This window comes from Anabrus simplex, chromosome 1, assembly GCF_040414725.1.
Source record: "Anabrus simplex isolate iqAnaSimp1 chromosome 1, ASM4041472v1, whole genome shotgun sequence".
Classification (NCBI taxonomy): Eukaryota; Metazoa; Arthropoda; class Insecta; order Orthoptera; family Tettigoniidae; genus Anabrus; species Anabrus simplex.
Window position 1 is genome coordinate 674,731,251 of NC_090265.1, and position 17,018 is coordinate 674,748,268.

Genomic DNA, 17,018 nt, shown 5'->3' on the forward strand with positions numbered 1-17,018 from the left:
TCCAGTGGCACAGTATTAGGTTCTAGATGACATTTCATGATTTCTTTATGTGGTCCTAAACTTTTGACCGGTACTCTATCATCGATCTTCATTAGGAAACGTCGTATAGTGATACATACATCCGCTAGAATACAGCAAAAATTTAAGTCTATATGCTCTCAAGCGGAAAGAGATTTCAAACTCTAAAGACTGATTTGGGCTAATTTATACGTACACGCCTCGAAAACTTTACAAGCTAGAACAAAATGAAGTTAGGCCTACATACGTGTATGGAGGTCAGCGTCAGTGGGTTAACTGATGTACAAAGCAGGTTTTATGGTACTGTTACCGTAACTTTCTTCTTCTTCTTCTTCTTCTTCTTCTTCTTCTTCTTCTTGTTAATCTGCTTACCCTCCAGGGTCGGTTTCTCCCTCGGACTCAGCGAGGGATCCCACCTCTACCGCCTCCAGGGCAGTGTCCTGGAGCTTCAGACATCGGGTCGGGGGATACAACTGGGGAGGATGACCAGTACCTCGCCCAGGCGGCCTCACCTGCTATGCTGAACAGGGGTGTAGGTGGGGGATGGGAAGATTGGAAGGGAGTGGCCGTGGCCTTAAGTTAGGTACCAGCCCGACATTTGCCTGGAGGAGAAGTGGGAAACCACGGAAAACCACTTCCAGGATGGCTGAGGTGGGAATCGAACCCATCTCTACTCAGTTGTCCTCCCGAGGCTGAGTGGACCCCGTTCCAGCCCTCGTACCACTTTTCAAATTTCGTGGCAGAGCCGGGAATCGAACCCGGGCCTCCGGGGGTGGCAGCTAATCACACTAACCACTACACCACAGAGGCGGACCCGTAATTTTCTACAAACAAAAATTAAATAACAATTTTTACAACCATGGAAAGTCTAATTTACTTGCCTTCTTGATGTTAACATTACTTAGTTTCTACTATATTTACAAATCCATGTGTTCTTTACAACTTATTATACAATAAAAAATGAAGATGATTGATCTGCGATTTCTCAGCAAAACTTCACGACATTACTCGAGATATCAGCGCCAGAATTGTAGTCGATATGGCGGCAGCGATGGTGGTTGATGAATCTGAAAAAGATCGGTTAATATTAGTAAGTTTTACCATATCTGTAAGTGTTTATTGTCATGATTTGTTAAAAGGGCATGAGTCAAAATATGCACATTTTTGGGAAAACGAAAATAACTGATTTTTTTCGCGTGTTGTTACTAATGAATGATATTCACTAGTGTCCAAAAGTTAAGCATAATCACTAAACGAGGCCATACCGCCTGATAGGAATGTCAGGCGGATTTCTGAACAAACGGAGGCTGAATCACACACCATATGTCACACAGCTTGTCCAAAAAACCAGTGTCAGAAAGATTCTGATAGCTAAGGTACACCTTTGACAACAACTAACAAAACTTGGCAATGTCTTCCACAACAAAATATGCTGTTAATAGGGTGTATGGTTACCCCTAACGGTCACACATGCTTTGCAGCGACGTGGCATGCTCTCTATCAGATGGTCCAAGAGCTCTTGTAACAGTCGATCTCATTCCTCCGAAAGGGCAATGCGAAGGTCTTGGAGGGTCCTTGGTGGAGGCTGATAGGATGCAATTCGCCTCCCTAATACATCCCAGGCATGTTATATAGGATTCAGATCCGAAGACCTCGCTGGGCAATCCATGCGATGAATGTCTTCCCCAGCCAGAAATTCATCTACCAGAGCAGCGCGGTGTGGTCGGGCATTATCGTCCATTAACAGGAAGTCTGGAACAACCGTACCTCTGAAGAGTCGAACATGCGGTCTCAGTACCTCATCCCTGTTTCTCCGAGCGATAACAGTGTTCCTCGGACCACCCATGAAGATGTGCAGGTCTGTACGGCCATTCAACATGATGCCGCAACACATCATGACGCCACCACCACCACCACCACCACCACCACCCTACTTGTCCTGTTCCACGATGTTCCTGTGGTTGTATCGGCTACCCGGTTCTCTCCAGATTAATGTGCGGCTGGAATCGTTCTGCAAACTGAAGCGGGATTCATTTGTGAAGAGCACATGCCTCCATTCATTCATGGTCCAGTTTCGATGTTGACGGCTCCACAGTAAACGGGCCCGTCTTTGTGCTGCAGTGAGCGGGACGCACATCGCTGGACTTCAGGCAAACAGCCCTGCTGTTCTCAGCCTCCGGTACACAGTTGCCAGGAAACGGCAACCTCTGAGACGGCTGCAAGCTCCGCCGACATCTGTCTTGCAGGTGCACTCCGATTTCGTCGGGCGGTTAAGAACAGATATCAGTCCTGCTGTGGGGTGGTTACCCTTGGTCGACCTGGTACTGACCTACGACTAACATCTCCTGTGTCTCAAAATCGTCTCCAAAGCCTGGAAATGACACTTCGTGGCACATTCAAGGATACGGCGACTTCGGTCTGTGTCTGGCCTGCTTCCAGACGGCCGAGTATACTACCCTGCAAAACGGGGTCCAAATGGTGACGTTCTGCCCTTGTGTTGTCACGTTCACCACGAGGCTATACTCCGCACACTATAACAGGGTAAACACGACTGAGGAAATATGGGCGGGCGGGGGGGGGGGGGGAGCAGGCATTGGGTGTGTTTACCTTGCGGTTATGCCGCTAGTCAAAGCAGGGAACACTCCTTTCCTAAACAGAGCGTACACGTAAGGTTGGTAGTGCATATGTCGTGCGATTTGCGGTCTATTTCCTGTTGCCCTGCTTGCTCTTAACTTATGCTTAAGTTTTGGACACTAGTGTAGTTTTTATATAAAGTTTGTATCTGAAACACTTTGAACGAATGCCAGAATGAGTATCTCCGAAGAACAAATACGGATTTGTATTGTTGCCTAGAAAATGAGTCCACAATTCGTCATATGCATTTTATAGACCATGCTTCAATATCTCAGAAAGGGCCGATGACCTTCGATGTTTGGCCCCTAAAAAGAAAAAAAAAAGAATCTCAGAAATGTTTTCTACGAATGAATATGGACAAAAATACTGTATTATTAAACCTACCCGATTACTCAAACTGAAAACTGGGACACCTCCCACAATGCCATGCCATGTGCATCTAGTACTCATATAATGATGGCTTATGTCATAGAATAAATATCTGTCAAAAACATTTTAGTATTATTATCCCATAATCTAACAATTGTATACTTAATTATACATAATACTGTATGATATTACAAGACTATATCAATCAATCAATCAATCAATCAATCAATCAATCAATCAATCAATCAATCAATCAATCAATCAATCAATCAATCAATCAATCAATCAATCAATCAATCAATCAATCAATCAATCAATCAATCAATCAATCAATCAATCAATCAATCAATCAATCAATCAATCAATCAATCAATCAATCAATCAATCAATCAATCAATCAATCAATCAATCAATCATCTAAATTTAGGGCCGTCGCCTAGGTGGCAGATTCCCTATCAATTTACCTCATATGTTTATTTATTTATTTATTGTTTAGCTAGCTTTATTTTAAGTATTTTCAAAGACCTTGGAAATTTGTTTAACATTTCGCTTGATAGTTTATTCCAATCCCTTACTCCTCGTACTATAAATGAATAATTGCTCCAATCTGTCCTCTTGAATTCCAGCTTTACCTTCATATTATGATCTTTCCTACTTTTAAAAGCTCCACTTATGGTTATTATTCTACTTATATCATTCCACGCCAACTCACCACTGACAGCTCGAAACATAACGCATAGTCGAGCATCTCGTCCCTTTCATCCCAAGCCTTCCCAGCCCAAAGTTTGCTACGTTTTAGTAACGCTACTCCTTTGTCGGAAATCTCCCAGAACAAATTGTGCTTCTTTTCTTTGGATTGTTTCTTGTTCTCGTATCAAGTAGTTGGTGAGGATCCCATACACAGGAACCATACTCTAACTGCGGTCTTACCAGAGACTTACAGTATACGCCCTCGCCTTTACATCCTTACTACATCCCCTAAATACTCTCATAACCACTACCTCTTTAATATGATTGCAGCAATTAAGATCATTTCTTATATTAACTCCTAGATACTTACATTGTTCCCCAAGAGGTACTGTCACAACATCAACACAATAATTAAAACAGAGAGAATTTTTTCTCTTGTTGAAACTCACCACTTGACTTTTCATCCCATTTGCATTCATACCACTGTCTGCTGTCCATCTCACTACATTGTTTAAGTTCCCCTGCACTCGCTCACAATCCTGCAACTCATTTACTACTCTCTCTCCGCAAATACGAGTATCCTTATCTGTGATTCCAGATCTCCACTCATATTATGTATATATAAGAAAACATAAAGGTCCAATAATACTGCCCTGCGGGACAATCCCCTCTTAATCATTACAGGACAAGATAACTCTTCAACTACTCTAATTCTCTAAGTTATTTCCTTAATGTAGTGGCATTCGCAGATCTAAAAAAGGCATTTTGTAATGTTGATTGGACGAAGCTGTTTGAGATTCTGAAGGTGGTCGGGATCATATACCGAGAAATAAGTATTATCTGCAATCTGTACAAAATCAGTCCGCAGTGATAAGCATCGAAGACTATGAAAAAACAGCAGCAATCCAGAAAGGAATGAAAAAAGGCAGAAGTTAGTCCCCTCTCCTGTTTTCTATGTTTATAGAGAACAACCGGTAAAGGAAATCAAAGAGGGATGTGGAAAAGGAATCACAATCCAAGGAGAGGAAATCAAAACTCTAAGATTGGCGATCATATTCTTATTCTATATGAGTCTGCAGAAGATCTGCAGAAACTGATGAATGGTATGGACACAGTCTTGGAGAAGGAGTACAAGATGAAAATAAATAAATCCAAAACAGGTGTAATGGAGTGTAGTCGATTGAAGTCAGGTGATGCAGGAATTATTAGATTAGGAAGTGAAGTATTACGGGAAGTATAGTAGATTAATATTGTTACTTGGGTAGTAGAATAACTTAATGATGGCGGAAGTAAGGAGGACACAAACTGCAGACCAACACAATCAAGGAAGTTCTTTCTTAAGAAAAGACACTTGCTCACTTCGAACATTGATGTAGGAATTAGAAAGACGTTTTTGAAGACTTTTGTCTGCAGCGTGGCATTGTATGGAAGTGAAACATGGACGATAATTAGCTCAGAAAGAAAGAGAATAGAAGCCTTTGAAATGTGGTGTTACATAAGGATACTGAAGGTGAGACGGACAGATCGAATCACAAATGAAGGGATACTGAATCAACTTGATGAGAGGAGAATGATATGGCGATTTTGACGAAAAGAAGAGCCAGAATGATAGGCCACATCGTAAGACACCCAGGTCTTGTTCAATTAATTTTTAATGGCAGTGTAAGCGGTAAGAACGGCAGAGGTAGACCAAGTTATGAATATTTCTTTCTTTCTTTCTTTCTTTCTTTCTTTATTTATTTATTTATTTATTTATTTATTTATTTATTTATTTATTTATTTATTTCTTGTATGCGAATATGCAGGCGTCAGCCCAATTACAATGTTTGCTCATAACCCTAATCTTATAAAATATAATTAGAAAAATACAAGAAATAAGATAATCACAAAATAGAGCATGAAATAAAGAGTTACCTAACTACAGTATAACAGCAGTGATAAAAATAAAGAATACAATAAAGAGAAGAATAAAAATAAAACAAAAAACAGGCAGTATGGCATCATTCAGCTAGCTAATTATGTGTAATAAATGCTTACAAGATTTCAAAAATTCGGATTTCTTATTTCGAAATAAATCTATAATCAGAGGATGTAATTTATTATACAGTGACATCGTTCTGTATAGGGGTGAATTTACATGTTTGTTTGTGGTAATATGACAAGTAAATTAGAGTAGATGTAAGATGCAACAGTTATGCAGAAATGAAAAAGTTAGCACAGGATAGGGTGGCATGTAGGGATGCATCAACCAGTATATGGACTGATGACCCAACAACAACAACAACAACAACAACAACAACAACAACAACAGGTATATGTTCCCCCAATACATCATCGCATTTATTATGTTGGAAAATTAAATTAAAAATAATAATAGCAAAGCAAAGTCTTCTCCGTACACGCCATGAAGGCCCTTGGAGGGGTGGAAGGTAAAGGCTTCCACTACCCGTAACCTCGGCACTTGATGGGGTAGAGTGGTTAGCTCTACGCTCGGCCGCCTTTGCCCCCAGGAATTAACCTGGTACTCATTTTTGGTGTAGGCTGAGTGAACCTCAGAGCCATATGCACCTTCGGAAGTGGAAATCTCACTTCTTAAATTTTACGACTTCCTGACGGGGATTCGAACCCACGTCCTTCCGGGCGAAGCGAGCACGCCTTTACCGCCTCGGCCAGGTAGCCCCTAAAAATAATAATCTAAATAACATTGGGCCAAACATCTGTCCCAGCGGAGTCTTGTGGGGACATGTGACAACTCTTATAGAAACTGGGATGATCCCGAATAACACGATAATAACCCAGTAAACACGCTTGTTTTGTGATAACGCATTTCGTAACTCTATGAAAGGCCTGTAATCTTGTAAGTGCTGAGAGAGATATTGCGATAGCATGTGATGTGACTGGTTATCTGCATGTCGACTGTCTTGGAGGAGTGAGATTACCGTAAACAAACCAATGTAACCGGAGACTGCGATAAGATAAATGTGTCTGATCTCTATCTTGAGGTGTTCTGCCTATGAAGCAAACGGTGTACAGCGTGTTAAGAACGGAGTGGAAACAGGCGTAACTTCACTACGTTTATGCCGCAGCTTCGCTGCTGGCACCTGGATGCTCGCCCTAGCCCCTCGCTGCTGGCTATAGCCAGGCTGTTCGCCATGGAGCTTTTACCCTGCAGCAGTTCCGCGCGCACGCTGCTGGCACTTGGATGCTCGCCCTAGCCCCTCGCTGCTGGCTATAGCCAGGCTGTTCGCCATGGAGCTTTTACCCTGCAGCAGTTCCGCGCGCACGCTGCTGGCACTTGGATGCTCGCCCTAGCCCCTCGCTGCTGGCTATAGCCAGGCTGTTCGCCATGGAGCTTTTACCCTGCAGCAGTTCCGCGCGCACGCTGCTGGCACTTGGATGCTCGCCCTAGCCCCTCGCTGCTGGCTATAGCCAGGCTGTTCGCCATGGAGCTTTTACCCTGCAGCAGTTCCGCGCGCACGCTGCTGGCACTTGGATGCTCGCCCTAGCCCCTCGCTGCTGGCTATAGCCAGGCTGTTCGCCATGGAGCTTTTACCCTGCAGCAGTTCCGCGCGCACGCTGCTGGCACTTGGATGCTCGCCCTAGCCCCTCGCTGCTGGCTATAGCCAGGCTGTTCGCCATGGAGCTTTTACCCTGCAGCAGTTCCGCGCGCACGCTGCTGGGAAGCTCTCAGGTGTAGTCGAAAATTCAAAACAGCGGAACTGATAGTTAAGGATGTTTGTATTTTGCATAATTTGATTATAGGTATAGAGGGGCTGAACACTTAGACTACGAAGACGTACTTCCAAGAGCTACCTCTCGAGGAGAAATAATGCAGCTCCACCTGAAGCCTTTGAAGTGCGGAATAAATTCAAATATTTTTAACGGGTGTATCTTAAAATAAGTTGGTGTACTGAATGTGTGATAAAAAGTGTTAAAATGCCTCGCCTGGATTTTCCAGTGCATTTCTACTGCGGGAGTTGATTGAGGAATGAAGTTACAAATGCTTCGTTTCGTAATTTAATAGTATTCTTTTGAATAGTATACTACATGGATGTGGCGAGGATAACAGCCAGCAGCGCAGCTATAAGCCGGGCTCCAGGGTGAAAGCACCGATTGAGATCCATTGGTTTGTTTCATCATCGCCTAACATCGAGCAGCGAGGCTTGGCGATGTGCCAGCAGCCAGGCTGCAGCATAAATGTACCCTAAGAGTAGGTTGATCAGTGTTGCCAACTCGACGACTTTGCCGCTATCTAGCGACGTTCAGATACTTCTGACGACAAAACATACATTTTTGCAGAGGAGGTGCGTGGTACTGTTGCAGTGTTGCACAACTCCCAAACATTTTACACGTCATTTGTCATTTTTTATTTAATAAACCTAAAATATATTCTAAAGTATGTTAAAATCCACTATCTTTGGTCGTTCGAGGTACTAATGCTTCATAATGGACCAATAAACGCTGCCGGTTTCGAATCAAACACAGGGATTTGCTTTCCTACGGCAACTCCCAAGCAGTAAGCTTAAGCCTGTACGTAGCATTAGGTAGCGCGCTCGTGTTGGGTGTTGCACAGGACCAGCAAGCCCCCTGTCTAGTAACAACTCATGTCCCCGCTAGATTGCACCACTCTGAGAAGATGACTTCATGCCTACTTTCCTCTCACAAAAGAGTACGCCATACCAGTCCACCCACAATATTACCAACATTTTGTATCAATGAAAACCAGGAGGGCAAATTCTCAGTTCAAGAAAGGTAAGAATAACTGTACTTATACTATATAATTAGCCTCTTGTTTTCTGTGTTTTAATTACCGGATATATTTCAGTTTTAATAGGAATGGAGGTCATTACTTAACGAGCTTCTCATAAAAATGTGACATAAAAAAATTGGTGCAACACCCAGCTTCAGTCTCCACTGCATTTTAGCGACTAGCGAGATGTAGCCACTTCGGGAAAATATCCATTTGATGAAAAAACTAGTCCAGGGTGCGAAATCAGAAATAAATTGGGGGAGGGGGTAGAAGGATCATAGGGCTTAACTACTAGTGTTTATTTCAGCCAATACCCGTCGGGGAGGAGGGGATGTAAGTAAGTAATTTACTCTCTCCCCCAGAAAAATGCAAATTTTAAATCGCTTTGTTCCAATTTTGTTGTTATAACAAGAATGATAAACATTGGAAAGTCATTCCTGGGTTTCAGATCGACTTGCCAGAGTGAAAGATGAACAATAGGCTGCCGCCGCTACGTAGTTTTATTGCTCAAAGTCTGAGAGTCGTTCTATTATTTCTATATCATGTGTATTACAGATGTTTTTATGAAAATACGCACAATAAAATACATTAATTTACGTAATATGTGTTCTAGATTTCCCTCAGTATTTTATAATGAAGGAACGAAGTGGGAAGAAACCTTTAACATAAAATCATCGGTGTGGTGGGGAGAAGCCTCTCTTCCCCCCCCCCCCCTCCCCCAGTGATTTCGCACCCTGAACTAGCCACTTCAACTTGTTTTCAATTTTAGAAACATTCTTATATTACAATTTATAAAAATCATTGTTTTCTCAATAAAATCGGGAAATCCTCTTTTGTTTTGAGATCTTGCTGCAACGACACAGCGTTTCCGCCTACGTGTCATCACATAATCAGGGGAGTCCAATAGCAAATCAATTGAAACTGTTGACTAGATTTGAGATTTGTAATAGTGAAGTATTCATGTATCGAGGATATGTGATATATTGCTGTCGTTATCGCGAGATGAGTGTCAGTTGTGTCAGTGGTTAATTTAGGAAATTATAAGTGACGTTTACACACGTAAAGTAAGATGTGTAAACATTTTCAGACGCAGAATTGGTAAGTTCAATTTGGGTTTATTATGTAGTGTAAGAAACAATATAGGATATGCACATTTAGCGACATTTCTAGGGACTTTTAACGTTTCGTTTAGCGACAATATAGCGACTTTTTTCATGAAGTTGGTGACTGAATACGATTATGAGTTGGCAACACTGAGGACGATGGTAACTTCCAGCATAAGCATATGCCAGAAACGTTGTTAATGCATGATTGTTCAGATAGAAGCACTACAGACGCTAGGCACCTGGAGTCGCCTTCCAAATCACCCAACATTTGCAGCCATCGAATGACGCTTGAGATCACTGTTTATTCGCGCATTCGAAAGGGGTCACACCGGACGATGACGAACGTATTTTTGTTCGTTTTGAAGACAATCCAGGTACCAGAATGAAAAGAATAGCAACAGACGATCAAGTGTCCTCATGACTGGAGTGTGTCGAACGAGGAAGGACGTTACCCATATCACTTGCAGTGGGTGCAATGTCTCCAACCAGAAGACTATCCTCGTAAAGAAGCATTCTATTAATTTTTTTTTTTTTGGCATTTGGTCCGTAAGACCATGCTGCCAGCTCTGTACATTTAGAAAACAGGAAAGTCAAAGAGCAACATCTTTACAACATGGGACCGTTCATGGCATTATGACTAATTGGTGATGGAAAGCCACGGTACAGGAACTTTGGTTGGATGAGAACAGTTTAACTACAGACTACAGAACAAACTTATCAGAATGTTGAATTAGCTTCACTTAAAAATTTGGCTATTGCTTGATATATACGGATGTCATAGCTGCTGAACAACGACGAAACGGAAGTGGGAAGTGGAACTTTCAGTTGTATAAGCGTTTGATATAAGTTGGTCACTTGTGGTTTGTATCTAGTGCATCCTAAAATTGTACGGTTGAGGTCTGCTTCTTGATTGGGGTCAGAGGTAAAATTTGGGGAGTCTATGACTTTGAGTCTGAACAGATGACTGGGGTAAGATGCATGTCCAAGTCGCCATTCTATTAATGGTTCCTCAACCGATGCACAGATCATCAATTAACTCGCATGCATTATTTTCGAACAAAGCCGCACTTAACGGAGATAAAATACTGAATTTACACAATAATCGCCTGGAGCTGAGGTAAACCATCATGGTACGTGGAGTTACGATACAGAATCAAGTCAGCCTAAATTTGATTTGGCCAGGCGTGATGGATTGCTGCTTAATAGGCCCAAATGCTCGTCCACGCTGGCTCTGTGGAACGAATTACAGATAGTTTCTTCTAGCATATATACCTGTTTTCTTAGTAGAAGACGTTCCGTTGACTTTTAGACGGCACATGCGATTCATTTCAGCACATTAAAGCTGTCACATGCGAGTGATTTTGAATGTCTCTTTCGGTTATAGTTGGATATACAAAGGAGTACGCATTTTGTGGCCACCCAATCCAAGTCCGATGGATTGCTATCTCTGATGACACGTAAGTCAGTTGTTTACTCCAGTCTTGTAGAGCATGCACAAGCAAATTGTCAATTCTTGTGAGACGATGCGCCATAAGCTTACCGTTTCCGAGTGAGTTAGACGTGTTATGATGCGGCGTCTTTCATCTGAGGCCCATGAGGGTCATTTCCAACGCAATAATAGCTCACTTATCATTTCATTCATTGTTTAACTGTCCATTCATTATAGTTTTTAAGAGGTGTTTCTAATGTTTTAATAATCTTATAGGCCTACGACGACCACAATAAGGTCGAAACATGTACCTGAATATCCCAAACAGAACACGACTAAACTTATTTTTAAATGATTTAAGTGCTGGTCAACAATTGCATTGAAAAGCTGGATCAAAATATCAAATTTTATAATAATTTGTAAGTCAGTACGTAACAATAATGAAATTCATTCTTTGCAACCATTTCCAACACCTCTTGTAGACATTTCTCCACGTTCAGCTTGCTGCAGACTTTATGAAAAAACATTACTAAGTCAGGTTCCATTCTAAGAGCACTACATGTGCTTGTAGCTATTCGCGGGGCAGTGTGCTGTTTCTAGCATTGAAGATCTTTTAGCGGAAACAATCCTTACTTCCATCTCCAAAAACTTGGCTCTGAAGTCGCGCAAATCGAAAATATCATTGTCGAGATTAGTGTGTGTGTGTAATTGTTGGTACTCGCACAGCTAGTTATAACAAAGTATGTCCTGGTGCGGGAATTTGTGCAAAGGTATTTCGTATGTCTGTTCATTTCCATGTGTTTGTAAATTATGCATACCGATTTTTAACTTTGTTGCTGTATGGTGTTCGCATTTGCCGGTATAAATTTGATTCATTTAAAAATCTTTACATTCGTTTGGTACAGTTGACAGGAAACTCCAGAACTTTTTTTACATGAGTGATTAGGTAGTTGCGTTATTTTGTGACTTGCCCATTCAATGGCGAGTTTTTCGATGACACCATGGAGATCGTACGATGCGGCGTCGGTAATGAAGCTGACAAAATACACAATATAGCCAAAATGATCTTCTTCCACATAAGCCTGTTTTGTCTCAGTCAGTATACGCGTCCCTAACCGCTGCTGTCGCTCGCTGTCGTGACGAGTAAGGTCACACACACAGTCATTCTCACCGCCTATTTCAGAAGTATCATAACACTTTAGACATAAATAGAGCTGGGGGGGGGGGGAGATCCGAAAATGTGTGTTATAGAATAGTGTTTGTAAAGAAAATAGGTGTGAAGGAAGTGTAACCATACCGTAGCAACCGTGTAGGCTGTCATGTAAAGTACGGATGAGTGACCAGACAATGTTACCTAGCAACCGTGAAGGTTACGTCTTATGGCGTTGCCTACGTTATAATACAAGGCCTGGAAATAGAGCCCGTAAAACGCTATGGAAGTGGTTACACTGAAGTTCAATGCCGGGCCGCTAGGATCGCTATCTTGCCCCCTGTCTACCAGGCTCGCGCCTTTAAACGTGTGCATTAACTGGGTTGGTTGTGAATGTATTATGTATTCGTCTGATGTTGAGCATTCGCAGTTCCAGTCATGGTTTATTCACGAGAAATTAAAGGTAGTGGAATTTCGTTTCACAAGTTTCCAGTGAATGTTCAATGTTCGAAACATTATACAGATGAAGTATTACGCATGAGATACGACTTCAAGCTGATCGAAGTAGGCCTCTGTTCCTAAGTTCTGATCCGAGTTACGTCATTTTTTTAAGAATCGGGCGATCCCAAAATTTGTCACTGGACTTTTTTTAAACTATGCTACCGTGACCGGCAATCATTTGAGAGGCATCTTCAAACTCAGAAATCTTAAATTAGGAAACCAACGAGGAAAATAATTTGCCCGACATATTTCACGAAAATGAATGTAGCAAGAGCTAAAAATATTGTTTTTTACCCTGAAACAATCTCTGGTTTGTAAAGTATGGAGGTAGTTTTGTCCCGAGAGCATAAAATACAGTTTAAAATAAGCCATTTGTTTTATGGAGCATTTTATTAAATTGTTCAGTGCGCATAACGCCTGCAACACCTCACATGGGACATATTCAGGAATGAGAACAAACGAGCATCTTTTAACCGGGCGAGTTGGTCGTACGGTTAGGGGCGCACGGCTGTGAGCTTGCATCCGGGAGATAGTGGGTTCGAATCCCACTGTCGGCAGCCCTGAAGGTGGTTTTCTGTGGTTTCACATTTTGACACCAGGCAAATGCTGGGGCTGTACCTTAATTAAGGCCACAGCCACTTCGTTCCAACTCCTAGGCCTTTCCTATCCCATCGTCGCCATAATACCTATCTGTGTCGGTGCGATATAAAGTCACTAGCAAAAAAAAAGCATCTTTTAGTACTGAAGATGAACTCCTCAGTTGGTTAATTAATGATTTCCTGTCATATATCAAGAAACTTAAAATGCATTCAGAGAAAGTAAAAAAGAATCATGAGAGAAATGTATCAGGCATAGATCTTGACTACCCAGTCCACTGTGGCCTGCGTAAAATACCTCATAAGTATACATTTGCATTATGTATTGATGAGGAACCTAACGAAATATGACATCGAGCTCTTCTTCAGCTAAGACGCCAAGCGGAATACAATGACATTATGGTTCGTGTGGCAAAAGAAAAAACAGACTGTAAAGGCTGTTTAGAACCTGTTCTCCAGCTACTCAAAGTCCAACATTGTGTCTTATTCGTTTTCAAGATCGAGGAGCCCTCAGATACCGAAAATCATCTGTGGCACTTCTGCAGTGAACGACGGAATTTGTCACCTCCGTTACGCAGTACTTGTCCCGAAGAGAGTTAGTAAAAGGTGTACGTTTATTTTTTCGAAAGACATGTTCAACAGTGAAATTAAATGTGGAAAGTGTAAAGGCGAAAAAGCACCTCTTTTTCTACTATGAAAATTTCTGAGACCTCTGTTAGACAACATTGCTTTGGGCCACTCAAGTAGAAGAGAGAAAGTTTTGAAACTTGATAAGAAGCCCCTCAGAAGGAAAGTTTTGAAACTTCAATGACATATGCAAGCCAATGCAGCACCGCTCTGTAAAGAAAGTACTGTGAATACTCGCAAAAACATTCAGTTCTTTTTATTTAGGATATACTTTACTTATTGACATATACGGCCATCCGAATACAAGGGGGCAAGACCGCGATCCTAGCGGCTGAATGGTGAACTAGGAAGCAACCCGTTTCCACGAGTGCATTTCAAGGCCTTGTATTATAGCGTAGGCAACGCTTATGGTTGGCGGTCATCTGACGTTAACAACCGTTAATGGATGGCCATGACCGAGAGACACATTTATGATAGTTTGATTTTCATATACGGAAATCTGATACCATTTTTCAACTACGTCTTCTAAACGAAGTACTTCCCAGGCATGCCGCTTGCACAGTCACTTACTTTAAAGGTGACCATCTTAAAATTCTTTTAAAATATTTCATGTATCTATAGTATATCACAGATGAATGTACGATTTAATGTTGTAATACCTTTCTAATGTGGTTTATAATAAGCAGACTGATGCCCTTTTAACAAAGTACAAGTGTAAGGTGAACAGGATGTTATAACATACTCTTTCACAAACATACGTACAGAATCATTGGTTGTTTCATTGATTCTTCACTTTGCAACTAACTAAACTATAAGGGTCACAACAATACTCAGATACCAATTCTAGAAATATCAAGAAATCTCGCGCTCATTACTGTTTCTTGTGTGTTTATCATCTTCCGGATATAGGAGAATGTTATCAGAGAACACAGTATGAACGCTGGGCATATATGCCTTTTATTTCACGATCTCTGAGTTTTGTTGCTTTTATAGGAACTTTATCCTCTGGGTACGTACTCATATCTGGTAAAAGCACAAACATATGAAATATGTGTGTGAAACAAGGCAGTTAATATGTGACAAGGCTTCGATGAATTCTAGAATATCTATATACATAAACAATAACTTTATATATTTCAAGGTTTGGCCTCATACTCCACATTTACCTCAGATTAGGCGCAGGTGTACAAGAAGTTGAAAGTTTGTTGTGGTTCAATTTTTGTCTGTCTAGATATTTGTCTGGACACGGGTAAATGGCTTAACAGAATTATTTGAAACACAGTATTAAGTTCAGGGACACCTGCAGAGTGGTCTAGGGCAGTGGTACTTAAACTTTTTTGTAGGCGTAGGCCCGAAATAGAATGGTTTTACCTCCGTACCCCCGAATACGAGTATACTGCGATTATACCAGAAATAACAAATGATTGTTGCTGAATGACAAATAATATTCACTATAATCATCATCTTTCACAGTTTTCACGCTTGAACAGGGTTTCTGCATGCATTGAGGCATGAAAGAGTTGTGGCCCTCCCTGACACCACGGTATTTTCAACTGAAAATCCCACCCCAGCAACAGCGGGAATCAAACCACGGTCTCCGGGATGATAGGAAAGCAGATAAGCAGCTGCACCATCCTGTTCCCCGAAAATAACAGTGTATTCTATATATATAGTCGCTGGACAAAAGAAAACTCGTAACCTCTTCGGAGTAAACTTTACTGAATAAGCCCAAAACTGGGTGGTGAGCATTGGCTGAAGAACTGTTCCTGTCATTTGCAGTGCTTAATGATAGCCCAATTATCCGACCATTCGAGTCTTCTCCTGTTGTATGGTCAGACTTTTTTCTTTATATCTAGGGATATCGTCCACAATACCTTTTCCGGCATCAAAATAACGGACATTGTTTGGCTACATATCACACATAATGAAATAAGAGTAATCGCCGAAAACGAACTGAGCAAGAAGAGGGTTGACTTAAGAATGCAGACATTCCTGCACAGAGATGGGTTATTTGGGTTTCCACATCCTAACATTTACAGAGTTGTTAAGAACTTAACCCTTTCGCACTCAGCGCGCCGATCGGCGCGAGAGGTTATGGCGAAAACGCTTACGGCGCCGATCTATCGGCGCGAGAGGTTATGGCGAAAACACTCACGGCGCCGATCTATCGGTGCGAGAGGTTATGGCGAAAACGCTCACGGCGCCGATCTATCGGCGCGAGAGGTTATGGCGAAAACGCTCACGGCGCCGATCTATCGGCGCGAGAGGTTATGGCGAAAACGCTCACGGCGCCGATCTATCAGTGCGAGAGGTTATGGCGAACACGCTCACGGCGCCGATCTATTGGTGCGAGAGGTTATGGCGAAAACGCTCACGGCGCCGATCTATCGGCGCGAGAGGTTATGGCGAAAACGCTCACGGCGCCGATCTATCGGTGCGAGAGGTTATGGCGAAAACGCTTACGGCGCCGATCTATCGGCGCGAGAGGTTATGGCGAAAACGCTCACGGCGCCGATCTATCGGTGCGAGAGGTTATGGCGAAAACGCTCACGGCGCCGATCTATCGGTGCGAGAGGTTATGGCGAAAACGCTCACGGCGCCGATCTATCGGCGCGAGAGGTTATGGCGAAAACGCTCACGGCGCCGATCTATCGGCGCGAGAGGTTATGGCGAAAACGCTCACGGCGCCGATCTATCGGTGCGAGAGGTTATGGCGAAAACGCTCACGGCGCCGATCTATCGGCGCGAGAGGTTATGGCGAAAACGCTCACGGCGCCGATCTATCGGTGCGAGAGGTTATGGCGAAAACGCTCACGGCGCCGATCTATCGGCGCGAGAGGTTATGGCGAAAACGCTCACGGCGCCGATCTATCGGTGCGAGAGGTTATGGCGAAAACGCTCACGGCGCCGATCTATCGGTGCGAGAGGTTATGGCGAAAACGCTCACGGCGCCGATCCATCGGCTCTGTCTTATTTACGGATTTTGGTCATTTTTCGTACCTGTTAAATCGTAACAGTTGATCGTGACGGTACATTAAAGCGTTGAATTTGTGTTTAACTCAACAGATATATCCACCAGCCCTACAAAATATTTTTATTTTCGACAAATGAAATCCGTTGACCGTGAATGTTTATGTTGTGGTTATTT

General features: G+C 42.4%; 1 protein-coding gene across 2 annotated transcripts in view; it reads right to left on the reverse strand.

Moving 5' to 3' along the window:
• Positions 1–700: 700 nt before the first annotated feature.
• The window catches only part of LOC136871993 (multiple epidermal growth factor-like domains protein 10), a 105,509-nt gene continuing 89,191 nt past the window's right edge, over positions 701–17,018 (reverse strand). Inside the window, exon 7 of one of the 2 annotated variants that reach the window (XM_067145792.2) lies at positions 701–1,085. In XM_067145792.2, the coding sequence (XP_067001893.2) occupies positions 1,015–1,085 (71 nt within the window). In that variant the 3' untranslated portion in view covers positions 701–1,014. The remainder of the gene's footprint in view (positions 1,086–17,018) is intronic. The other variant, XM_067145786.2, reaches the window with a different exon arrangement.